The sequence below is a fragment of the Drosophila gunungcola genome, unplaced genomic scaffold (genome assembly GCF_025200985.1).
Source record: "Drosophila gunungcola strain Sukarami unplaced genomic scaffold, Dgunungcola_SK_2 000001F, whole genome shotgun sequence".
In the NCBI taxonomy this organism is placed as follows: Eukaryota; Metazoa; Arthropoda; class Insecta; order Diptera; family Drosophilidae; genus Drosophila; species Drosophila gunungcola.
The window spans coordinates 8,469,105-8,494,568 of record NW_026453197.1 but is presented as its reverse complement, the minus strand read 5'-3'; the positions used below and the strand labels follow the sequence as shown (position 1 = coordinate 8,494,568).

Here is a 25,464-nt window from a genome sequence, read left to right as displayed (position 1 = left end):
CCCTCTGAGAAAGAGACAGGGCGACGGTCTTAGAGGGAGGCAGCATTAGAGGGAGACAGCCGCTGGCCAGCAGGAGACACTTAAGTCTAATGGTTTTGTCAGCCGCGTCTCCTTCCTTCGCCAGGACATCCACAGACAGCCACTCGCAGGAACAGAATCCGCTTCAATGCGAACCGCCGCTGCACGCATACAAATTGACAATTTTATTAGCACATAAATTAGTAAAAATAATCAATAAGCAATGTGCCAAAAAGCAGGCTACAGAAGAGAAGACGCCAGCAAGTGCGTGTCAATTCGAAGGGAAGATACTCTTTGGCTAGGAAATTGCCCAATTTTATATAAAATTTTTAATCATAATTGCAGAAAAATATTTAAGATGTCAAACTAAAAAAATTTCATTTCAAATTTCATTAGTAAGTTCAGATTTATAAATTAAAATACCCTATAGATATTTAAAAAAATATGTTTTGACAAAAACAAGATTTATTTCATAACTTACTGATAGATTACCTTATTGAATTTTCTAAATTAGTTAGATAGATAGATAAATAGATTAGTTAGACTTAAAGCACCCTTATATAAAATAATTCAGAATTGTTCTATTATTTTTATAATTTTATAAAATATTATTTCTTCGAGTCCACAAAGATGTCACCACTCTCTTTTTTCAAGAAACCCAATGAAAGGGGAGCTAATGCTCAAAATTGGAATTGGTAGCTGGCTGAAATAAATTCAATTTATTGGCTGTATTTATGCTGTGTCCTCGCAACGTCTGGTTTCTCGGGGAGGAAGTGGAATGCCAGCGATTGCAATTACCATGCCAGTGCCAGTGGCCAACCGATATTGAAACCAAAGGCAAAGTCAAGACCCCGGGATGATGGCTATGATGCGAAGACGGGAATATTGGTCAATTAGCAGCGGGTCGGCGTCAGATTTGTGCAACAATATAGGCAACTTGGGATGTCGGCTTATTCGCAATTCCCTGCTTTTATTTCTTCTTTTACTTCGACTGGGCTAATTGCTTAATTCACGAGCACTTTTCCACTGCATACTTTTCGGGGCCCAGTGGGTGGCTGGGTGGTTTTCAGGCCAGGGGGCGTGGCAACCCTCCGCTCAGTTTTTCAACTATTTTGCGCCAAAAAAAAGTTGTGCGACTGCCGACTGCTCACAGCCATGATGTTGATGATGATGATGATAGTGATGATGCTATTGCTGTTGCTGTTTCTCTCCCAGTTGTTTGTTGTTGAGCGCTAATTAACTAGATTTTCGAAGGGAAAACCGTTTGCTAATTTGAAAACGAAATAGTTTCCCAGCCCCTCCAGCATCATTTTCAAATGAAAAGTTATGAAACATGCAGTGATGGTAGATGCGGTCATGAGAGATTTAACGCCAGTTTCGCAATTTAAAGGAACTTTTCCGCCAGACGCGGAAAAATGCACAACTCTGTTCATTACTGTTCATTAGTAAGTTAAAATGATCCAATAAGCATGTAAACAGAATACTTGAATCATAAGATAAATAAGAGAATGCCCTTTTAGGCTTTGCAATTCAATAACTAACATTAATATAACATACAAAAAAAAGAATTTAAAAATCTATATAAATAAATGCTAGAGGTGATATATATTTTTAAAAATTGCAAGCGTATTTTTATAGATTTATTAAGTCACTCAATGTACAAGTAATCAGGGTTCGAAATTGTCCTTCTGACTACCAAACTTATGCTTCGCCATAAATCGAGCTCATCAAAGTTTTAGCGCTCCTTAACATCCTTAAAACGTCCTTAAAATATCCCCCTCCGACTGCAGGTCAGTCGCCTTCATTGAATGCAAATTTTGCCGACTGGCACTTGGCCAAAAAGAATAATACAGCAGACGAAGTGGGAGTGGCCCACTTAAATGGCGGAAATGAAATACAAGGAGACGAGAAACGGAAACGAGCGGGTCGGGTCGGGGATCAAAGATGAGGATGAGGCTGAGGATGAGGATGAGGGATTGGGGGCTCCAAAGAGCGGCTCGCTCCATTCGCTGTCACACTTAACTGAAATTAGAACGTGATTAGATTTCATTTAAGCATTAAGCACAACTGACAGCCAACATGACATCAGGGAGCATCGCGGGGGGCGGACTGGATCTGGGGCTGGGCAATGATATTTTGAGCTGGCAAATTTATTGACAATTAGCCGGCAAGTGTGAGTGGGTTGGTTGGTCGGGGTGGATAGTCAGGTCAGTCCAGGATAGCGAACATTAATTATAACGTGCATAATTAACAAATCTGGCAATCAGTGGGGTGGGGGCTTTAACTCGAAAAGGGATTTAGCAGGACCCCACCCTCACACACACTCACACACACTCACACGCACAAACGCAAGCCAATAATCGTTTGGCCTGAGCCAAGGACGAATCCTGGAAATCAGGGGGCCTTGGCCATTGAGGCAGCGCTAATGAAAGCACAGTCGAGGGGAATTGGTTTACGGGCTGTTCACGCAACTAGAAGTTATTAGTTGAGCTCGGCCCACCGCCTCTCCTCCTTGGTTACTTCCACTTTCCGGGCTAATTTGCGGTATTAATGACAGCAGGCGGGCGGCCACTCAAATAGCCCCATAATTGGCAAAGCAATGCCATATCTCTGTCGTTAATGCAATTGCTATAATCTGAGTGCCACAGCCACTACACAGGACCATTGCTCAAAGTATCTTAAACACTCAAGGAGAAGCCATTCCGAGAAGAAGTTAATTGAGTAAGTTTATTAAAAAATTTAGTGAATAAATAAAGAAAATTATTAAAAAATATTTAATGTGGTTTAGTGGGCCGCATATTATCAGAAACTGTTATTATTTTCTTTCTTTAGTGAACAAAATTAAAATCGCAGTTAATTTCAGTGAAATTTCTGCAAATACGAAAGTTGCTATGTTATCCACTTGAATTTCTCTAAGTAAATTGTGGCACTAAAGAAGCCATCAAGGGCAGAAAGGAGTCGGAACCTCGACGACCTGCATTCCCAATTTTGCACCTGTCGTGGGGGAAACACAACACACACGAGGACACAACAACACAATGTCAGGCTAAACAAACACAAATAGATTAGTTCAAGAGTTCAGGGCGTTGTTCGAACGTTTGGATGCCAAAAGTCAAATTGTGTCAACTGCTGGGGCGTCGAGAAAAGACTGGCAGTGGGAAAATGGGCGGGAAAGATGTCAACTCAGTTGGAAATAAGTTGGTCGACGCGACGTGTGGGTGTTTCTTCGACAAGCTAAACAAATTGCCTACGAGTCGGCAGATTGACGGCTGGGCCTGCAACTTGGACCGGCTTATTGAAATGCCTTGGCTGGAGTTGAAGCTCGAAATGGGGGTCAAAGGTGGGCCAAAGCAACCACATTTGAATTGCAAAGTAGGGAAGTGGTTGGACCAATGCGAGGTGACAGTGCATCCAGAGTTCTGTGCTGATTAAAGATTTTCTTTCGAGTGGAAAATGAATGTCCTGCTCAAAGGGACTATTCACCTTCCCCCAGGGCACTCCCCCCTGTAGTTCTTCAATTACTTTGCATAAATACCAGGCAAACGACAACCTAATTAGCTCACAGACACGGATACATTTCATTAAACAAATGGTCCCTGGTGTATAATTTTAATACGCAATTACTGGCATTTCAACGACACTCAATGATGCCTGATAGCAGACACCATTTCCCCCGCCCAAGCTGGAGCAATAAATTTCATCCGACGGCTTAGGTTACCTTGACTCCTGCTCAATGGCAGGGCTTTAAATTATTTGACAATTTATGCGAAAATTATGTGCGAATCGGAGTCGAGTAACCAGGGTGACTCAGGCGGAAAAGCGAGAGATCTCTTTATTGCCACCCGCCATTAATCAATTGCCTGGGTTGTCATGCCTTCGACTCCTAGAATTCCGACCAGATATCCCACTCCTCTCGGTTCCCCAACTGCTCGGTTTCGTCGATTTCGTAGAAGATCTGCATGGGGCAGACGAAACTGTAGAATTGCCGCAACACGAATAGGACGGACTCCCACATGATCCAGCGATCCCGGAAAAGGAGCACAGGCTGCAGATCGAGCAAATGCCCAAAGATTGGCAATGGAGCTGGGTCAAGACACTCGCCTGGTGGAGCGGGCAGAGGGGAGGGGTGCCGAATAGGAGAAGGCCTTGCCGAGAACTGTAAAAGACAAAAATCATATATTATTTTAGTCAAAATTTATATTGACATGGCATAATAAAACCTTAACTTAGAAATCAAAAGGTGAATAAATTGTTAAATAAATGCAATGATCATTTCAGATTAAAGTAGAATATTATTTTTAATCGAGTTAATGTTAATCAAAAAATCTTACAGTTAATAAACCATTTTTGGTAGATTTTTAATTTGGATTTTCCCAGAACTAAATTTCAGCTTATTTATGTTTTATGAACTGCTATCACTGTTTGGCAATCATTGCCAAAACGGTTTCCTGTTTCCGTGAGTTTCTTCCACAAAAAACAAACAGTGTATGTGTGTCTTTTGACACTCTGCCACCCTCTTAATAAAATAGTAGTATTCCTATGAACAGTCACGTTCATTACTCACCACGTGCAAAGTTTCAAAGTGCTTGTTTAATTGGGTCGAGCGGCTGGTGTTCTTTTTGATACTTGAATTTCAATTTTCGAATCGAGTTTCAAAGCCGAGGGTCGAGCGGTGAGGTGAGGCCTACTACTACTCCTTTGAAACAGCTCACCTCACCGCTCCTGGATTCTAATTGGCGCAGAAGCCGACCTAAAACCGACAACCAGCCACCACAAGCCCTCAATTACACATTGTGGTTTGCTTGGCGGAGCGACTTCCGCTATGGTTTCGAATCGCCTGAGCAATGTCTTCTTTGATAATTTCTGTTAAGTCATTAAATATATTTAACTTTGGCTAAATAATTGGCAAAAACAAGTCAATTGCAACTAGATTTACTTAGGGCTTAGGATAGTTTAAGGTATTTCAGTGGTTTAAAAAAACAGCCTTTGAGTCACACAAATTATGGTTGTTGACAAATTACTTAAATTTCTGTCAATTTTAATCCCTGATAAATTTGTTCTCTTTGAAAAATGAATGAACAAAAAAACCAGTCCCTTATAATCTAACTAAAATTGGCCATTTAAACTCAAAAGCTTAAACGTCAATGGATGCATTTCATAAATGGACAAAAACCCACCTAATTTAACCATTAAAATCGCTCTTTCTTTTAAGCATTATGATTTTTTATCGATTTATTTACCAGTTTTAATTGCTGAAACGCATTGTTAATCCTCTTACAACATTATACCGCCGTTCCGGTTGCGCAACTCGAATTGATGGTTAAGCCCTCTTTGCCGAAGCGTTTTTTTTCCGACGATAATTACCCAAATGATCTGCCAGGACACGCCCAAACACACAGCAGTTATGCGTTTGAAAAACTTTCAGATCCTGGAAAAAGTAGCGAGCAAAAAGTGGATGCATTAAATGTGGCATACTCTTTGGCCGCGTGCAAAATTTTTCCCTTTGCTGCTGAACAAACACATTTAAAATGCAATCAATCGGTCGGGAAAACGATGAGGGCGTGTCGCAAAATGGAAATTAATTGTGGGCACATTTACTTATTTATTAATTGATTTCCCCCATGTTCTGGCCAACGCATTAATAAACTTTTTAGTAGCGAATTTCAGTTTAAGCCCTTCGTTTAATTCATACGCATGTAAATTTGCTTTTGACTTCAAGTAGTGGAATATATTACAGCATTTTATTCTTAAACAATTGAAGTAAATTGGTGAAAACTATATGTTTTTATTTTATATGTTATATTGAATACTATAAAATTTAAAAAAAATATAAAATTTAATTGGCTGTATTGTTTAATATTTCAAAGTGCTTGCATTTAATTATACTTTTCTTTTTATTTATTGAATAACCTCTTTTAAATTTTGTAACCCTTAGGATTTACCTGATTTTGGTAAATAATTTGTCTGTCTCGTTTTCATTTGCTTAATTGATTGGTAAAGCCCAAGGAGATTAATATAAAGAATTCAGAAGTACCATTCTGCCTGTGTTTTTGGTACTCGTCTTAGATTATTGCCTGTGCCTACAGATGGGCAATCTGCTGATGGAAACATTATCATCTGCCCAGCCCGAGGGCATTAGGCCGGTGCTCGTTCATTAACCAATAAAGCTCGCTGGATAATTGCAATTACCATTAACTGCTCTCGAGGCTTCCAAACGCAATCCTCTCGAGCTTGACAGCTACAAGAAAAAACTTTCCCTGCCGAGGACCATCACTTCATCATTCGCCTCGCATCGCCTCGCCTCGCATCCTTCCCAACCAACCGCACACTTTAACAATTATTACCAACCACACGTGGACATGGACATGGACAAGGACAAGGAGCTGAACCTGGACATCGACATCGACATCGACATGGACACGAGTCGTAGTCGGAGCTTGTAATGTGCTCAATTTCTCGCATTTTGCACATCCGTCGGCCGGAACAGTTCCAAGGCGAAAGCCCAGAGATGGAAGCAGAAAGCTGAAAGCTGAATGGCCACCTGCCAGCCATAATAATATTAAACAATATATATAAATCACTCAGCTGTCCGGCGCACACAGTGTCGGGATCCAAAGAATCCCACCCAGAGGATGGTGGCTTCATAAAAATTTACCGCCATAATGCTTATTTTAAAAGTCAATATGTTCGGTGCCTGTTATTTTAACACCCAGCGTGTCCAGGTGTCCCGGTCGCATCCGCTTGTGAAAAGTACGAGACAGGCGACAGGAGCCGGAAAAGCTGAGCCCGGAATGGAGGCAGCAGGAGTCAGCAGCAGGAGCAAAGTGTCAGTGGCCAACGTCACAGCCCACAACACACAACATAAACATAAAGCGAAAAGCCCGGCGAGAAATAAGTTGGAAGGTCCCAGGACTCTTTGCCCTGTCTTTCCCATCCTTTTCCCTTTCCCTTTCCATTTTCCTTTTTGCCATTTTATTTTTATTTTTGCGGCCATCTAAAGCCAAGCGTCACATGTCGCCTGGATGAAAGGGAGCGGCACTTTGTTGTTCATATCCTGCCCTGCCTGTCGTCCGTTTATGTGACGTGATTATGTGCAAAAAGTGCAACAGGCAGCAGGACCTGGACCCGGAATCAAAATCAGCCCACCTGACACCGTGTAAAGTAGCCCTCGAGCAATGCGGATGACGAGGGCACCTGACGGAGGAGGTGTCTCACCTTTGTCGACGGCACAGGCTGCAGGCTCGTTCGGCTTACACGTGATTTTTGCGAAAATAACGTGGAAAGTCGAGATGCCAGCGGCGGCTGTCAACCAAGTTATTCCGGTCAATGTGCTTTACTTTAACCAGCCACAGCATTCCACGCACAGGCTGTTATTTCACTACAATGCGGGCGAATTTTAATTTGTATACCAGCAAAATATAATAAGACCAAAACTAACCAGGTATAAGTAAATTATGAATTATATCAGTATGATAATAATTGAATCTAAAACTATAACTTTTTCCAAAGCATATTAGGTTTAATTTAGCTTAGAATATATATTTTCATGGTGTTAATAGCCTTGACAACAGCTTAAACTTTAAATTGAACTTTTTATCTCAAAATGATGGTCTCTAAACATTAGATTAATTTTCTAGAACCTTGTCTTGATCTTCCCCCACCATTATCATATATAAATAAACGCCGGCACTATAGGAATCGGGCCAATAGCGGGCTGGGAATCGGGCCAAAGGCGGGTGGGAATCGGTTGGAAATCGGTTGAAAAATCGGGCGCATACAAAAATGGAGGCAAACGATAGCCCCACGATCGCTTGCTTATCACTTCTAGCTTTTGTTGAGTTCTCGGCGGTGGTGACGAGCAACTTTTACCGAAAAAAAAACCGAAACCCAACGGCCACCAGAATGTGAAATTCAATTCGTTGACCGGGTGGCTTTTTCGGTGCAACCGTCAGCTATTTCGATATGCTGGTCGCCTGCTCCGTTAGCAAACTATTTAAAATGTTTTAAACTTTTTCACTCGAATTGTTGTTAAATTTTTATATAAACAAAATAAAAACATTTATACTCAGCGGCACAAAAAAAAAACACTTGTTGAAGGCACATGTTTATGATCGAGAAAACGGAGCGTATGAGTTATACGCTCGCTCGCTCATTTTTTCCCCCCATAAATTTGTACTGAACGAAAGGCGTACTAAATTGCCCTTTTGTTGTTGCTCTCTGCACTTAATGCCATCTCTGTTACTCTCACAGTGACAATTACGGCGTAACTGTGAATCCGTAAACTTCTAGGAAATACGGTATTATTTTGTACTAATTCGAATAGGCGAGCAGCGTTCAAAGAGCGTATTGTTGTCATTTTACTGATAACTGACAAATTGTGTGAACGCACACCACCTACATACGTTTGCATATGTGTGGATATATATATTTATATATGCTTTTGAGTGTGTGCAGATAATGCTTTTTGTGCGCAAACGTGTACATATACACATGCATATATTTAGTATATATTTGTTTGGTTAGTATATCTTTGGGGTCTGGCATTGGACTTAATTTGCTTATTGGCACTCTCGCTGAGCTTTAGATTAATTTGTTTAAACATTAGGTGCACTGGGAAAAACTAGTTCATGTACTTACTTATTTTAAAGTTATGAAAACATAGAAGTTAGCTTTAGTTTTAAAAAGTTAAATCAGCTTTAACAATAATATTAGTCTTACGTTTTTTTGCTAATTAATAGTGATACAAATTTATTTCAAAAATATTAAATACAAATTTATATCAAATTTTGATGCTATTTTAAATTTGTGTAATATGAATATACATAGTTTCCAGTTCAGTTCAGTTAGTTCTGCCAAGAAATCAGTTTTTGTTAAATATTTTACTTACAAAGAAATTTGACTGGAATATTTAACACAAAACGAAAACTTTAATTTGGATACCAAATAGGGCTTAAAATATACAAAGTTGTACATTTAAGTTAATTTCACATTATTAGAACTTCGATAAAATGTACACATACGGATTAATTACACATCATTTAGGTCTCAAGTTCTTATCTGAATATTTTCTTCAAGTGCACAGTAGAAATCAGTTTTTATCCAAACCGTAAATGCTGCCACTAGATCACTGAACGCCTGGGATTTTGGATAAATGGTCAGCATGGAAGAGTGGCAATCGAAACGGAAAGTGTTTTCCGAGATTCCCGCGGATTTCAATCGGGAGAAACGATCGCACTCGGGAACTCTGCTGGGGGCGGATCCACTTTGTAGTGCTCGTAGTGCCCACATGGATCTCGTTCCAGCTGTGTGTGTCATAGCTTATCAACTGTGGAACGCCCCGCCCCGCCCCGCGCCTCCGCTCCCCGCCACGTCACGCTGCTCAATTACACGGGCGTTTCCCCCCACAAGTCAACCTTGGCACTTATCCACTCGAGTGGAGCGTGCCAGATGCACTCGACAAACGACTTTCAAACGATTTCTGTGCGCTTGTTACAAAAAGTTTATAATTTCGTATTTAACAAAAAAATTAATGTTTTATGCCGCAAGAGGGAGGCGCTCACTAAAATTTATAAACATTTCCAGCGCTGCTCTCGCTTTTGGTTGCGCGGTTTGATGGCCGACAAATATGAACAAATTCAGACGGTTGCTTAGATGAAGTAATGTATTGAACAATTTGTTTCTCGGTAAAATTATATGCAAAGTTTTCTTCTCACTCAGTGCAGTGAACTACAGATACAGTTTTATATGGTGAATTTATTAACTAGTGAATTAACAATTAAATTAATAAGAACACGTTACGTTAACATTTTCAATTTAAATAAATTAGATTAAATTGGTTACCAAATTATTTTTATATTTTAAGCTTAAGCTAAAGGGCTCTAACAATGTTATTAAATTATTAAACAATTTAAAAAAAAACTTATCTGATTTAATATTGATTTACATTGGTATATATATAATTTAAATATGCCTTAAGTTAAGCATATCGAGTGCGTACTGTCGTTTGATTGCCGATGTCGTCAAAAGTGTGTCAGCGTTTCTCTGCCTCGAAAAACTTGAGCAGCTTGCCTTCTCTTATCAACTGACCCTCCCTTTCGCACTTCAGTGTACCCATTTGCTTGCTTTCTCACTCACACCGCCAATCCGCCGATCGCCGTCTCTATCACACACCCACCACCTCTGCGGTCAACGATCTCCAAAATTTGAAGCCCGGGTTCGTTGACCCACAAAAAAAAAGAAAGCACCACTTTTAGGGTCGCTCGTTGAAATTTCTGGTCGCCTGGTTGACGCAACAGGCGTCTGATTTTTCTTTCAATCGTCGATCGGTGGTGCTGGTGGATTCCGGTGGTGCTGGTGGTGCTGGTGGTGCCGGTGGGTCAGGGACGGGCCCTGAACGTGACACCGTTGGCGGCCGCTCACCTTGGGGCATTGAACCTTGGGCTCCGGAGGTCGGCGAACGCGCCCAAAATCTGGGTCAAGCGAAGAGCAACCGACCAGAGGACAGCGGACCCACTCGGATGAAATTCACTTTCGTTTTTTATGTAGAAATCGATAGCCGGCTTTGCTCGCCGACCAGGCGACCAGACATCCTCAGCCGACGAACCGTATCTGAGTCCGCACTGCGTTTGTACCCGTATCTGTATCTGCGACGCACAGTGAACTTATGATTACGAAAAAAAATAAGGGCAACGTTGTAGCTCTTGACTGGTTGAATTTAACAGTTTTTTTTTAAATTAATAACTTAAGATAATTATAAATATATAAATCGTCTTTCAAAATATATATTCTTTTTATATTTGTTTTATTTTATGCTTAAGTTATCAATTATCATAATCATAATACATATTTGTGAAAGTAATTAATAATATATTTTTATTTAATTTCCATTCTAATTTATATTTTTCGAGCCTACCCACAATTGATAAATATGTTTTTTTTTTGGGTAGAAACATTGTCAATTTAAAACATTATTTAAATGGGCATATATTCTCTTTATTAATGAGCCTAAGTTTTATCCATTACTTGCCGCATTTTAGTATTTAATGGAATATCATCACACTGTGCGTCGGCGGATGAGCTTGTTGGGTTTGTCCGACTGCCGCCTTCACTTTCGCTTTCAAAACATGATCGATAATATAGCGGCAGCGGGTAACAGGCCAACATAATGCCAAGTGGCTCGCACTTCAGTTGGCTGCTCGCTTCTGGTGACCTCGTTTTCCTGTTGCTGGCTTTTCGGTTTCGTTATGTTTTGTTGTTTTTATTTGTGTCGAAACTTAAACAATGGTTTGGGACTGAACGGAGGGAGGATGTGGAAGAAGCGTCCGGGGCAACTCGGTCGTAATGCGGGTCTTAATGCTGTATTTAAATGGCAAAGGAATCTGGGGCCTTTCAGGTTCTAGGGAAAAGAGAGAGAGGGATGGGAAAAAACTGCGCATCTCAACGAACGAAGGGTTTTTATTTGGAATCAGATGAACTTTACACTTTACTTTACCTTTGGGAATGGTATTATTGGCTATAAGACGTGCCATTTGCTCATTTCCCACACCACACATGAACGTTCGTATTTTTCTTTAAATACACTTTTCTTTTTTCTTTAAATAGCAACGTGAAATTAACGACTAACTTACACATGACTCTGTTTATTTTACTTTTGTTAAAAAGCTAAGGTATTAAACATAAGGGAACGAGGATCTACATTCACCTTTTTTTACATACTATATGATATCTCTATGTTAATAATATAGAAACATATTACTGTTTGGGTTTGTCAATAGAATCATTTAAAGTTTAACAACTATTTAGAATAGTTTTTTAAATATTTAACATATATTTACCCCATTTAACCATCAAAACCTCATTTAGTTCAATACAGACTATTTATATTTATAGTTACCTAATCTATCAGTTAGTACAATACTTATTGTTTTTGATTATGGGTACCTACTCTATGCTATCCATTCTAGGTGCCCTTTCAGTGTTTATGGGCTCCTTGCCGATTCATTGTTATTGGAGCGATTTGCAGTTGTTTTTATTTTTTTCCACGCCGAACCCCACTGCTTCTGGTTTTCCAAGGTTTTCCAGTTCGATCGAGACGACGAGCCCAAGGTTTCCTTGAATTAAGTACGTGTGCCGTCAAGTTGGCAGCAGCAACAGCAGCGTTGTTGGCCCTCTTCTGTTGGCCTGGCCAAAATAGAACAGCAACGGTTTCTAAATAGTCTGTCGGTGGATGTTCGCTCGCAGTTCCCCGTCCCGAAAAGTGCGCCCCTCGCCATTCGGCAAAACAAATAGTGCTCTGTTTACGCAAATTTGTGCTGGCCAGCGGCAGGCGGCCGGCTAGAAATGCCGGCCCGGCGGATGAGATTAGTTTTTTCGTACTATTTCGATCCGGCGCCCAGCGATGACAGGCAGCTGCGCATACGGGCAGCATGAAATTTTTATGCTGATATGAAAACAACGACGACAACGCGCTCCGTACGCAGCGAGTGCCATTAAAATCAACGTGAAACAACAATTAGTATTCAAGGTTAACCAGAAACGAACCGCGATCCGGCGACGAACTCAGTTACCAACTGGAGACAAGCAATTGTTTAAACAGACCCCAACGTTGGGCCCCTAGAAACCGGTTTACTGCTTTGTTTTTTTGTTTTTTTTTTGTTACAATTTATAAATAGCTAGTTTAGGATACCTCACCTAGGAACAGCATATCGAGTAATGAATCCTAGTGGCGAAAATGAACTGGTTTTGACATCCTACATTTTATATAAAAGTTTTGAAAAATCAAATTAAATGTGTAGTTTTTGGCTATAGAAATAGTTTCTGTAACGTTACATATGCGGTTTTACTCGCATTTTATATACAGTTTCCGGATGGGATAAACTTTCATTTTAATATGGTTATTGTTCAGTTAGCAGTAGTATTTAGTGGTACATATACATGCTTTAAATTAGAATTTCCATTTTTATTAAGGGCTAATTTTTGTGGTCAAGCATATTTATTAAATTTTAACCTTATTTTTTATTTGTTAAATAATTATTTTTGATGGTAACTTATATTTAATGCTGTGAAACTCTATCTATTTATGAAATGTTAACCATTGATTTTGTTTGTGGTTATTACTATAATATCCTAAATTACTAATAATAAAGTTACGAATAAATAGTAGCATTATTTCTGTATAACATAATTACTTTTTTGTTGAAATATTTTTATCTATTCTCTCAAGTTAGAAGTTCATCCAGGCAATTCTCTCATAAAACCATCACAACTGAGTCCATCGCATACATAATGAATTCAAAGGGTGCCGGCACAATAGAGAAACTTTCCCAATTGAAAATAAATGAGATAAGCAAACACTAGCCACGCACCCATAAATAACCACTCATTCGGTGCGGTCATCTGTGATGATGACAATGAGGGGGTCATTGAACTCGGGCAGCTGCCCAGCAACCTTTGACAGAGAGGGGTGTACCTAAAGTTTCTGGGCCCCGGGTCGGCTGCCCCAACTCGATTTCCTACATGGCAGACTTGTTCGTTGTTGGTGGCTGGAAAAGAAGAACGGCCGGGCCCCTTTTATGATTTACGGCTCTCTCGAGGAGAGTGAGCCCCAACCATCTGACGCGTTCACTTTCGACTTTAACTTTTCTAGGAAGCTTTTTATAATTTGGAGCAGGCGAACAGCTTGGGGCACTTCACTCCAACCGCTGATCGCACAATGGTATTTTATAATCAGCTTTTTGAGTGCGGCTCTTCCGGTTGTCTCTTTCCCACCCGCGGCCCATCGATATGGTCGAGTTTATTTTTTTGGTTTTTTTGTTTTTTTGGTGGGTTTTTGGTGTTTTCATGGTCGGTGACCTACTTTTTATTCATGGCTGACGATATGCGGTGCACTGTGCGAAAAAATAATTTCACAATTCGTTTGAGTACTTCTATTAGAATAAAAAACTTTTAGGAGCCAGTGAAAATTTTTTTATATTTATTTTTTTTATTGTTTTATTGCTTATTGCTACTTGGTTTAGCAATAACTTTTCATAACTTTATGTTGTTCCATTCGACTGTTCAAAGTTTGTTTATTTTTGGGCTTACATTCCATGGCTTGCCCCCTTGTAGGGGCACAGTTTAAGTTGCTGCCGTGCGCATGAAATCCCGTGTAATCCTCCTGGGGATCATAATTAAGCCACAATAACTTGTCATATTTAAGCCGCTCCGAGCTGCTGTTCTCCGCCCTCCGCACTCCGATCCCATGGCAACAACTCATTACACCGCTCCCGTGTCGTCCTCTTTTTCCAGGTCTCACTGTGGGACTGCGCGACGTCAACGTTCGCATCCCGTCCGCCGTAAAGCGCGGCGATAATGCGCTCTTAATCTGCAATTATGACATCGAGAACGACACGCTGTACACGGTGAAGTGGTACCGCGGCAGGCGGGAGTTCTATCGCTACACGCCAAAGGAGAATCCGGCCTGGAAGATATTTACCAAAACGAACGAAATCGATGTCGAGGTAAGTGTTGAGCTGTCAACTAACTAGCTAAGAACTTGTAAATTAAGTAGACAGAGAACAAAAACACATTTCCTGCCTTAGTGTTTGAAATTTATTGTTTCTCTTTATAATTTTTTCGTCAGTCTTTAAACTTTTAACTGCAATTTAATTTCAAATATTTACATTTTAAAATACAATTAACATACAAGAAGAACAAAATAGTCTTGTTGCAATCATTTTTAAAATTAAATGGTTACGACTTTGTACTTAACATAATTTTGTAATAAAACTAATATTTTCAGTTTACTTGTTTAAGTTTTGAAGTGATGTGTTTATCGTAAAAATCCAAATGACTTATAATATTAAAAATAAACCTACTTGGCTAGCAAATGGCTAAGTTGGCAACACTTGCCATATGATACAAAGGCTGTTGATAATGATGATGATGATGGCGTTTATTGAAACTGAAAAACAAAGACAGGGGAAAAGAAACGAAGTGAAAGCAACAGAGTTGCCAGTGTAAATTGCTTTAAATAACTGAAGGCAAAGTGCTGCTGATGGGCTTCTTTGTTGCTGCCGTGCTGTTGCTGTTGCTGCTGTTGCTGTTGCTGCTGTTGCTGTTGCTGCTGTTGCTGCCGTGATGTTGCTGATGGCATTAACGACAGCAGCAACTGCAGCAGCGGGCCTGTGCAAACAATCGACCTGCTTTCGATGTTCATGTGTGCATCCATGTTTATTTTATGCATGTTAAAAAGTTTTAATTAACAATTTTGACTTTTCATTTGCTGCGCTCTTATTGTTGACTTTTGCTGACATTTCGATATTAAAAGCGACGTTGCAAAAGGACACGAAACCGCATGAAATAAAAAGTGTATATTAAAAAAGAGGCAAAGTGCAGCAATGAAGGTTACGCCTATCTTATGTAAGCACTTACGTAAGCGCTGAAAGCCAATAGCTCTTGTTGTTCAACTGCAACCAATAATTTCATCGAAATGATTCAAACCCATTGGCTATTTAATTGAAAATCAAGATTGCTTTCCTATCGGCATTTAATGGAAATAGTGTTCAGCAAAATGAATGCCAAACTTTTGAAATTACTTCATTGAATTTCGTATTATTTGTTCAGTTCAATAATTAAAAAGAGAGAAAAAAGAACTGTAACTTATAATTTAAATCATTTTTTAAGTAAATAGCCTTATTTATATAGCCCGAAATTTCATAAACTTTCAACCTTTTACAGACTACCCAATCGAATGCCAGTCATGTTCTGTTGCGAAATGTACCCACCTCAATTTCGGGCAAGTTTGCCTGCGAAGTGTCCGCGGATGCACCCACCTTCGATACTTCCATTGTGGCTGCCGACATGGAGGTGGTTGGTGAGTAATCAAGGGCTTGTCCCCATCCCCCCCCCCATCCAATTACCACCAACTTACCCCTTGTTTTTGGCCCCAGAATTGCCCACTCAACGACCCATAATTACGGGCATCCATTCGAGATACCGTCTGGGCGATGTTGTGAATGGCAACTGCTCATCGGATTACTCCAAGCCGGCGGCGAATCTCACCTGGTGGGTCAACGACATCCAGGTGCCTCCCAATTATCTCCGCATCTACGAGGTTCAGCGGCATTTGGCCGAACATCTGGAGTCAGCAGTTCTGGAGATCAATTTCGTGGTGACTACGCACCACTTCATCAAGGGTCGCTTGAAGGTGAGTTGGCATTCTTTTCAATGTACAGAGCTTTAAAACAGGCTAAAATTGATTTCACAGCTAAAATGTTCGGCTCGAATACACGAAATTTACGCCCAGGAGAGCGAGAAACTGATCGAGGAGGATAAGCCCAGGATTATGGCCTCGGGCAGATCGCCCGACATGAATATGTATCCTTTCGATCAGGCCGGCGATGTGGATGAGCATAACGAACTGTATTTGATTCATGCAAGTGAGTACTAGTTCAAATGGAAGACTACATTTAAGTCTGGATCGATTTAAAAACGTCAAAAGTATTCGTTATCTAAAAACGGAAAAATTTTTCATAGTGGTTTTGCATTAAAAATATTTTAAATATAAAGGGGTTGTTACAATGTAATTAAACGAAACTAAAGGAAGTACAAAAGAAATAATACACATATGTATAAATAAAGTCTAAGGTAAAAATACAGTATTCAGTGATTTTTCTGAAACACCCATGCCCGTAAGCTTGCTTCAAGCCAATCAATATTCCATTTGATTAACTTCCGGTCATTAGAAGGCGAGCCTTGTCTGCAGTTACTGTTTAAAAATTAGCCCACAGATAGGCAATGGCCACGCCCCAAAAGGCAGACAACTGACCCAAACAAAACCGGTTCTACAGATCTTGGGATGATTGTTTTTACAAGCCAAACATATGCACAGGGGATACATTAACACGCACGCCATTACAGTGATAAACTGTGGGGCATTAAATCAAAGTTAGCGAAAAAGGACCGACCGACCGAGCACCTTATTAGCCCGATTCGTATCCTGGTGTGTTGCGGTCCCTTTGACCGGCAGCGATTTATTAATGCTCTGCGCTAAGCTGGGAGCAATTAATTCAAAGATTAATTTGACCGGCGGGTGCCCTTCCCGAAGCGGATTTCAATCTCTTGCCCCGATGCCCCGATGCCCCGATGCCCCCTTATCTAAGCCAATTTCTTTTGTTTTGTTTTATTTCAGATACCGCTGCCGGACTATTTGCCTGGAATCCCACCCCGTTGGTGCTTCTGCTTCTGCTCCTGCGGCCAAGTGTTTGGGCTTTGGGGAACCTGTTGGAGGTCCTGGATTTCGACAGGGCGGAGCGGTGATAAGCCAAACCCCTGGCAGGAGAGATGGACTTCAGGCGGGACTTTGGACAGAAGGAGAGGAGAACCCCTGCGCGGGCTCGACAATTATGGAACCCATATTTAGCGAATCGAATAGCAAATCAACAGTGAAGGAGGTCCTCAGCATACCGAAAATACCTACTCACATATACCTATACCTATACCTATACCTATTTTAAGGACGTAACTGTAAAGACAAACGCATTTCTATCCCCCCAAGTCAAGTGTAAATAGGCATCGCATACTCACCACACAAAAACTATATATATACCTACTCTCTAAGCGGGATTCTAAATGTTTGCTTTCGTTGGGTTTTGTCGAGGATTTATTGTTAAGATTGTGGTTTCTAGGCAGATTCACTGTTCTGTTCGTCTGTGTCTGTTTGAAAAACTGTACAACTAAAATGTTTAGCTATAGCGATAATTTTAGTACGAACCTAAGTTAAAAAGTGTGCGTATGAAATATTGATGGAAGCCAAATAAAGATGGTTTTATTTGATCACTTATGCGATGTGTGTATAACAAGGCAATGGGTAAAATAGGTAAGGTATTAAAAGTTTAAGTATATCTTTATTTGACTCTCAAAATCTTACCCTTACACTCATTACAATAACTTATTGCGGATGCCTAACTTTCCAAGATTTTCATTGTTTTGCCGTCTGGCTGAAAACCATTAGCAGCATTTATTTTTGATATTTGACTCCCACTGGTAAAGTGTAAAATATGGCAGAATAAAACGAAACGAAATGAAGGGCCAAGTTTGCCAGCCACAACGCAAATGAAAAACTTGTAATTTACGTGACAAAAACAATGCACTGCCAGCGACAGAGAAGGAAATTTGGGAGCTACAATTGGCGGAGTGACATGAAAAACAGCGGCAGTGTATATGTGGATTTGACAACACCCACTGTGCACAGTGGGTTCAGGGCTGGTCGTCCCACCGCTGCTTGCAATTTCGCACTCGAATGCATCTTGTGCATCCCGACCCCTTGCGAAGGATCTGCATGTGGAGGCGGCAGTGGGCGGGGCACTGTTGCAACAATTTATTGTCCATGTGAGTGCGCTTCTGGCAGCCACTGTGCGGGTCTCACATGCACGCCAAGTGTGTTCCGGAAATAAGTTCATGGATTCTTGGAAGTATTACAATCATCCTAAATTTCCTATTTTGAAGTACATTTAATATTTTGATTAACTTACCTTTAAAATAAGTCAATCAATTTTAAATGTTAATATTATTATTGGGCCCAACACAATTTTAAAACTCAACCAACATCAACCTTTCTAGTATAAAAATAGATTAATCCATTAATGATTAATGGATATTGATTATCTAAAAATGATACTGATTATAATTTAAGTTAAATATAAAGTTAATTTTAGTTTATGAGATTTATTTTCTTTAACGTTTTGTCCAATTATGTGGCCTATTTATTCATTTCAAGGAAATTCATTTACGGAAATGTTGGCAACGTCTACATGAAATTGAATTGTAAATTAAAGTTGCGATAAATCCGTTTTTTTATAGTTACCATGGAGAGGAACTGTATGTTGGAACACCCTACTCCTTTCTGCTGGTTTCCCTGCATCGCCGGCATTTGTATCTGCAGGATTGCTGTGCCAGCCAGGCCAATTGCTTGAAAATGACTTTTGGCAGCGGGCAAAAAGCGATCTGAGAGCTGCACGAGCTGCACGGGCTGCTTAATGGACAATCGAAAAGGCATTGAACTGGCAATTTTGGTTTTGCTCCCGTGGCAAATTGATTTCCGTTTGCGGTCGCAACCCAGCGTCAACTGGCCTCCGATGACAGACGCCGCCGCCAGGTGGCGCGCTCATTAAAACTGCACTCCGACCCGGTCAAAATTGGCAGTGGGTTTTGCGTGGTGCCGGGTGGTGCTGGGTGGTGCTGGGTGGTGCTGGGTGGTGCTGGGTGGTGCTGGGTGGTACTGGATGGTGCTGGGATGTGTATCCTGCGAGATGGTTGGTTTTGTGGGCTCCAAACCACTTGCCGTTGTCAAAAGCAGCCAGAACGAGCCGTGGACGAAGGAGCTGCTCGCTTCATAAGCTTTTTTTGCCGTTCTGCTTTTGACTTGCGTGGAACAAACAAACATTTGTTAATTACTTTTCCGGGTGCAGCCACAGAAAACAGAAAACAGAAATCGGATTCATTTACCACTCCTTTTTTTCGGGCTTCTGGACAGCCGGTTCTCTTTTTTCCTTTCTTTTTTGGCACCCACAGAGCTGTCCATTGTTCTAGACGCGTTGAAATCGTAATGAAGCAATTTTAACTTTGACAATTACGACATAAAAACATCGGCGTTGGACATGAAAAGCAGACAAGCTGCAATCGAAAATAAATGTAAATTTTGAGTGGTGGCTGCAAGCGAGATTTCGGAACAACTTGTCATCTGTAATCAAAGAAGAAGTTTACTGGATCAACAGATGACTGTCAAATCTGTAAATCTCATTTTACAAAAGCACCCGAAAAGTATGCTTCATTATATTGCGATTTAAACTTGAGATCCTCAAAGTATGTTTTAACAACTCAGCATCTTTATAACTTATAAAGCCAACAAAACTGTCTGAAAGTTCAAAAACAATTAACTACAATAATTTATAAATATATATTAAGAATAATATTTGGTACGTATTGGTATTTTATCTTAATAAATTGGTATTTTATGTTAATAAATACAAAAACATTATTATTACATATGTAGTTAGTTAAAAAATCAAAATTTTGAAAGCGAAATGACACATTAGTAAAAGGGCATTTAAATACTCTTAAATATGTGCGAAAAATTAATTTTAGGACCGGAAGAAAAGGTGCATTTATTTTCTACAAGAATACTTATAGGAATAAATAAACTCTTTCTTGGTTGTTATATTAACTTGTTAAAGGTAAATGTTTATATTCGTACTTGGGATATGATGCTCCTGCTGTGTAATGGTAAACAAATGAGAGGTACGTAGCCGTGGTCAATCAAATAAATTAAATAAGTAACAACAAAGATACGACTATGAGATACCTTTCATTTGGTGCTTTAAACAAGTTCGATTATATTCAAACATAAATATATAAGTTATTTTTTCAATGGGGTTTTTCTTATTAATCATTAATATAAAAGGGGTTTTGAGAAGTTTCATATTTGCTTCAACTGTGAAATGTTCCGATTATTCAATCATTACTTTTTATACCGATAATGGTTTTTTCTCAGTACAAATTTTTAAAAATTTATTTATCATTATCACTTTTTTGAAAACGAATAAATTGTTATTTAGAGGGTGTTTGGCCGAGTGTGAGCATAAATGAAACCCATTTGATTTTTCTAAAATAAAATACAAACAGATATAGAGCAGCTCTTAAATTCATGGTCACGTTTCATCCAGGTTGGAAAATTGTGTGCTCTCCAGTCCGATAAATAGCCGCAAATCGGATGGCGAAGACTCCAGTGATTTTCGAACCTACCTGTGAGAATGTGGTGCGGTTTCTTGGCGATCGTGTATCTGCTGCTGGGAATTTCTCAGGCCCGCAAGGGATTTGGACCTGGCGAGCAGGACTGGGGCTACGTGGATGTCCGGGAGGGGGCCCACATGTTCTACTGGCTCTACTACACCACGGCCAATGTGAACAGCCACACGGAGCGACCGCTGGTCCTGTGGCTCCAAGGTGGACCAGGTGGCTCCTCCTCCGCCCTGGGCAACTTCCGGGAACTGGGACCCGTGGACTTGAACGGTGCACCGCGGCAGGGAAACTGGGTGCAGCATGTCAATGTGCTCTTCATCGACAGTCCCGTGGGATCGGGCTTCAGCTATGCGGACAACACCACTCTGCTGGTGACCAACAACGATGAGCTCGTCGACGACCTCATGACCTTCATGTTGCACTTTTACAAGTTGCATCCGGAGTTCAAGAGCGTCCCGCTGCACATTTTCTCGGAGAGTTATGGTGGCAAAATGGCCCCTGCATTGGCCATCAAACTGGACAAGGCCATGAAGGCTGGTGAACTGGCGGAGCCCCAAATCCTAAAGTCCGTGACCATCGGTAATCCCTGGATATCAACGCGCCACATCTGCAAGGAGCACTCCAAATACTTATTCGTCAACGGGCTGATCGATGAGGATGGGGTGGCGGTGATGGATGCCCAGGAGGAGCGAATCCTCAGCGCCCTCAAAAAGCACGAATTCGAAAAGGCCACCGATGAGTACTTGAAGTGGTACGAACTCATGGAGAAGCTCACGGGTGAAGTCTACCTGTATAACACACAGACCCACTTCGATCCTGCAGCGGATCGCACTTACGGCTATGGAGATGAACTAAATCGCCTGATGGAGGAGGACGTGAGTAAGGCCCTGCAAATAAATGGCAGTGTCTATGCCTCCCAGGTCATCGATGTGCTCACTATCCTGCACGGAGATCGCCTTAAGTCGGATATTAATGCAAGTACGTACAAGTATTCTCAGTTTATTAACTCAAACCCGAACATCAAATAAAATTCTTTCAGTTCCGCTCCTGCTGAACGAGACCTCCGTTAAGATAAACATTTATTCCGGTCAGTTGGACATTCTGGTGCCCACATCAGCCACTCTGGCCGTGATTAAGGACTGGGCCTGGAACGACAAGTCGGAATATCTGCAGGCCAATCGCACGGCCATTGTCATCGATGACAAACTGCAGGGCTATGAAAAAGTTGGTGGTAACTTCGGAATGTACTGGATCATTAGGTCGGGACATTTGGCACCCGCCGACAACCCAACCGCCATGAACTATGTCCTACACTCCGTCACCGAATATGACAAGTAGTCACTCGAATAGCTTTGCTAGCTAATAATTAATTGTTATACTAAACATTTTTGTTTAATGTACCCCAAATAAACGATCGATTTTGAATCTAATTTTACGCCTGGAAAGGCATCGTCTGCCAGATGCCAGTTTTCAGTATTTTCTGCTGACGTCTCAGCCAAATGCAAAGCTAATATTGTGCTGGAAATGGATGGGTCTTTCGGCTGGGGGTCAATGTTTACTTTATGTCAGTGAACAAACAAATTCGATTTCGTTTAGAGGTCTACTCTTCGGCATTGCGGCCGCAGACACAAAGGCTCTTCTTCTCTCAGATTTCTTTAGTATACTTTTATATGGTATTAAAGGTGTGCATTTTTTTTTAAAACATTTAGTTATGTTAATAAGAAATTAATTTTATACATCTATATATTTTAGATAACTTTGTTTTGTTTGATTTAAAGTTATTTTTTTTTTTTTTTTTTTTTTTTTTTTTATAATTATTATTGTCGCCGGAATCGTTCTCAAGGTATGTATATGAATGTGTGCATTTTAATTGCAGAAGTATTGTGCTTAAACTGATAAATGAAAGGGTAATTTTTCTTTCGATCATCACATACTCTCCTTATTGTTAGTGTTTATCGGAAAACTGAATGTTTTTCCAAGTATAATTAGCAAGCAGCCGAAAGCTGCGTCAGATCAGTGCGCATTTCCCGCCGGAGCAGACAGTTTAGTTCCACTTTCCTTTCCGTTGAATAGTGAACGCGATATGCAGTTCATTTTGAATAAAATTCATATTTGGGTGTGGGCCCTGTGCTTTTTCGTATCGTTGACCTGTGTTCAAGGTGTGTACCATCAAAAAATAAATTGTGTTTGGCACACAAAAATATGTGTTATTATTATTTTGAGTGAAATCAAACCTCACAAGCACAAAATTTTATGCAAATTAACTTTTTTACACTTATTTATAAATTTTTCAGAAGTTTAAGAACCTTGGCTTAATATCTTTTTATACAATTTCATAAAATTCAGATTTCTAAGAAAAAAACTGCTAAAATACAAAAATTGAGAAGTAAAAATAAACATCTGGCTATTGAAATTGTCTATTATGTATATAAGTTATATATAAATCTTAATGTAAAGTACAATGCATTTAATATTGCATGACTTATAAATACAACACTTGATTTAATGTGGGAAATAGTCCCAATTTGATCTAATAGCATTAATATAAATTATTGGATTTTAAAATGTGTTTCCTAAAAAATTAAATAATATTAAATAATTCCATAATTAAATAAATAGTACATTTAAAACTAAAATCCGCAACAAATGAAAATCAAAGCATTAAATATATAAATTTACTTGGACATACAATGTTTCTTACCAGTGCAAATGACCTTGAAAATGATATGCCATTCCTGAGATCTAGTTGTATTTTTCCAGGACGTGTTGGCCTGGGACCCGGAGTGCAGGAGTGGGACTACGTGGAGGTTCGCCAGGGCGCCCACCTCTTCTACTGGCTGCTGTACACCACGGCCAATGTCAGTCACTTCACGGACAGACCGCTGGTGATCTGGCTGCAGGGCGGACCCGGCGTGGCCTCCACGGGCAGTGGTGTCTTCGAGCAGCTGGGGCCCATCGACATCGAGGGCAGGCCACGGGAAAGCAGTTGGGTGCGGCACGTGAACGTGCTCTTCGTGGACAGTCCCGTGGGCACGGGATTCGCTTATGTGGAGGAGCACGGAAGGTATGCCAGAACCAATCGGCAGATAGCTCTCGATCTCGTCCGGCTGATGGAACAGTTTCTTGGGCAGTATCCAGCGTTCCGAAGCGTCCCAATGCACATCTTCTCGGAGAGCTACGGCGGCAAGATGGCCCCCGAGTTCGCCCTGGAGCTGCATTTGGCCAGGAAAATGGGTCGAGTGGACTGCCGCCTGCAGTCCGTGGTGGTGGGCAATCCCTGGACCTCGCCGCTGGACAGCATCCTCTCGTACGCCCCCTTCCTGCTCCAAATGGGCATTGTGGACGAGGATGGATACCGCCGAATATCGCGGCTGGCTGGTGAGCTGGCTGCCCTCGTCTATGGCGAGAAGTGGACGAGTGCCTTGGAGAAGGCGAACGAAGTGCAGGCGGAGATCACCGGCAGCACGGGCGGAGTGTTCCTCTACAACACACAGCGGCGCGTGCACGAGGACGAGGACTACCGGTACGGCGAGGACCCGCAGATGAGCCACTTCATCCGCACCAATGTCACTCAGGCACTGGGACTCGGCAAAATGCCCGTCTGGATGGAGCAAAACTCCACGGTCTTCGTGCGCCTCGCTCCGGATATTTTCAAGCCAGCCACCCATATAGGTAACTAGAATCTTTCATTCTAAAAAAGTGTTTTTGTAAGTATATTGTCAAAAATACAAAAATTACGCTTATACAAAAATTTGAGATTTAAAACTATGAAATTTTAAAATTTAAAATTTTAAGAAGTCTCTTCCAAGCATATCCCTTAATGATAGTATCAAAGTTTGAAGAAATTATTATAGATGGTTTTTTGGTTATCCAGTAAATACCAAAATATTTATTTATTTTATTTAACTCCCCGAACCCTTACCTTAATTTGTTTTCTTCAGTTACCAGATTGCTGGAGGAGACGTCAATAAAGGTGGGGATCTATTCGGGAATTCTGGACCTACTTTGCGCCACCCCGGGCACCGTAAACTGGATCAATCGACTGAAGTGGGGTGGCAGATCAGAGTATGCGAAGGCACCCCGTACCGCTTTCAGGATCGACGGAATGCTCGAAGGATATGAAAAACACGGCGGACGACTCAGCATGTTCTGGGTCTATCGAGCGGGACATCTGGTGCAGCAGGAAAACCCAGCGGCAATGGGATACATTCTGAAATACTTCACTAAATACGGATAGTCTACAATGGCCTTAAATAAAGTTCAAGATTTTTCTAAACAGTATTTTTTTACAAATTAAATATGATCACCGATAACCCGCTTATACAATGCGATTTGGGCAACGAAGGAATAAGAGAACTAATTCGTTAATAAAAATGCCCATGGGCTTTAAAATGTATCACTCATACGTACTGTTGCCCCTTATCAAAAATTATATATTCACTGAGTATGAGTAATTTTTAAAAACTGTTGAAACTGTTACTCACGCCTTAAACTTTTTATTAGCACATCAAGTAATATATATCAAAGCTTTTAGGTTTTTTTTTTTTGACTAATCAAATGAAAAGAAATTAAGATATACACATTAATTTTTCGAAACCAGGAGTATCCCAAAACACTTTGTAATTAAATGCCATAATTCTCGAGCCAAGGCCACAAGTCACCCACATA

At 40.6% G+C, this 25,464-nt stretch overlaps 4 protein-coding genes and 1 long non-coding RNA gene across 5 annotated transcripts in view; 3 read left to right on the top strand and 2 right to left on the bottom strand.

Moving 5' to 3' along the window:
- The window catches only part of LOC128261396 (uncharacterized), a 63,184-nt gene extending 45,358 nt beyond the window's left edge, over window positions 1-17,826 (top strand). Inside the window, exons 3-7 of the mRNA XM_052995076.1 lie at window positions 14,305-14,516; window positions 15,736-15,871; window positions 15,948-16,204; window positions 16,265-16,436; window positions 17,189-17,826. Coding sequence (XP_052851036.1) covers window positions 14,305-14,516; window positions 15,736-15,871; window positions 15,948-16,204; window positions 16,265-16,436; window positions 17,189-17,316 — 905 coding nt within the window. The 3' untranslated portion in view covers window positions 17,317-17,826. The remainder of the gene's footprint in view (window positions 1-14,304; window positions 14,517-15,735; window positions 15,872-15,947; window positions 16,205-16,264; window positions 16,437-17,188) is intronic.
- On the bottom strand, window positions 1,895-4,652 carry LOC128263343 (uncharacterized; the record flags this gene model as incomplete). The annotated part of the gene is given in 4 exon segments (XM_052998367.1): window positions 1,895-2,040; window positions 3,927-4,151; window positions 4,154-4,174; window positions 4,583-4,652. Coding segments are annotated over 4 exon segments (462 nt in total), but the record flags the coding sequence as incomplete, so codon positions are not given.
- A 919-nt stretch (window positions 17,827-18,745) lies between the features above and the next one.
- LOC128262003 (uncharacterized) lies at window positions 18,746-23,622 on the bottom strand. The gene is made up of 3 exons (XR_008268305.1): window positions 23,498-23,622; window positions 18,863-19,738; window positions 18,746-18,805 (listed from the first exon to the last, which is right to left on the bottom strand). It is a non-coding gene; the product is annotated as an uncharacterized LOC128262003 (long non-coding RNA).
- On the top strand, window positions 20,770-22,226 carry LOC128262002 (retinoid-inducible serine carboxypeptidase). Its single transcript, XM_052995995.1, has 2 exons — window positions 20,770-21,774; window positions 21,836-22,226. Exons 1-2 carry the CDS (start codon window positions 20,808-20,810, stop codon window positions 22,132-22,134), a joined length of 1,266 nt encoding a protein of 421 aa, XP_052851955.1. The 5' UTR covers window positions 20,770-20,807; the 3' UTR covers window positions 22,135-22,226.
- On the top strand, window positions 22,766-25,072 carry LOC128262001 (retinoid-inducible serine carboxypeptidase). Its single transcript, XM_052995994.1, has 3 exons — window positions 22,766-22,955; window positions 23,557-24,468; window positions 24,738-25,072. Exons 1-3 carry the CDS (start codon window positions 22,880-22,882, stop codon window positions 25,031-25,033), a joined length of 1,284 nt encoding a protein of 427 aa, XP_052851954.1. The 5' UTR covers window positions 22,766-22,879; the 3' UTR covers window positions 25,034-25,072.
- The last annotated feature ends 392 nt before the right edge of the window (window positions 25,073-25,464 follow it).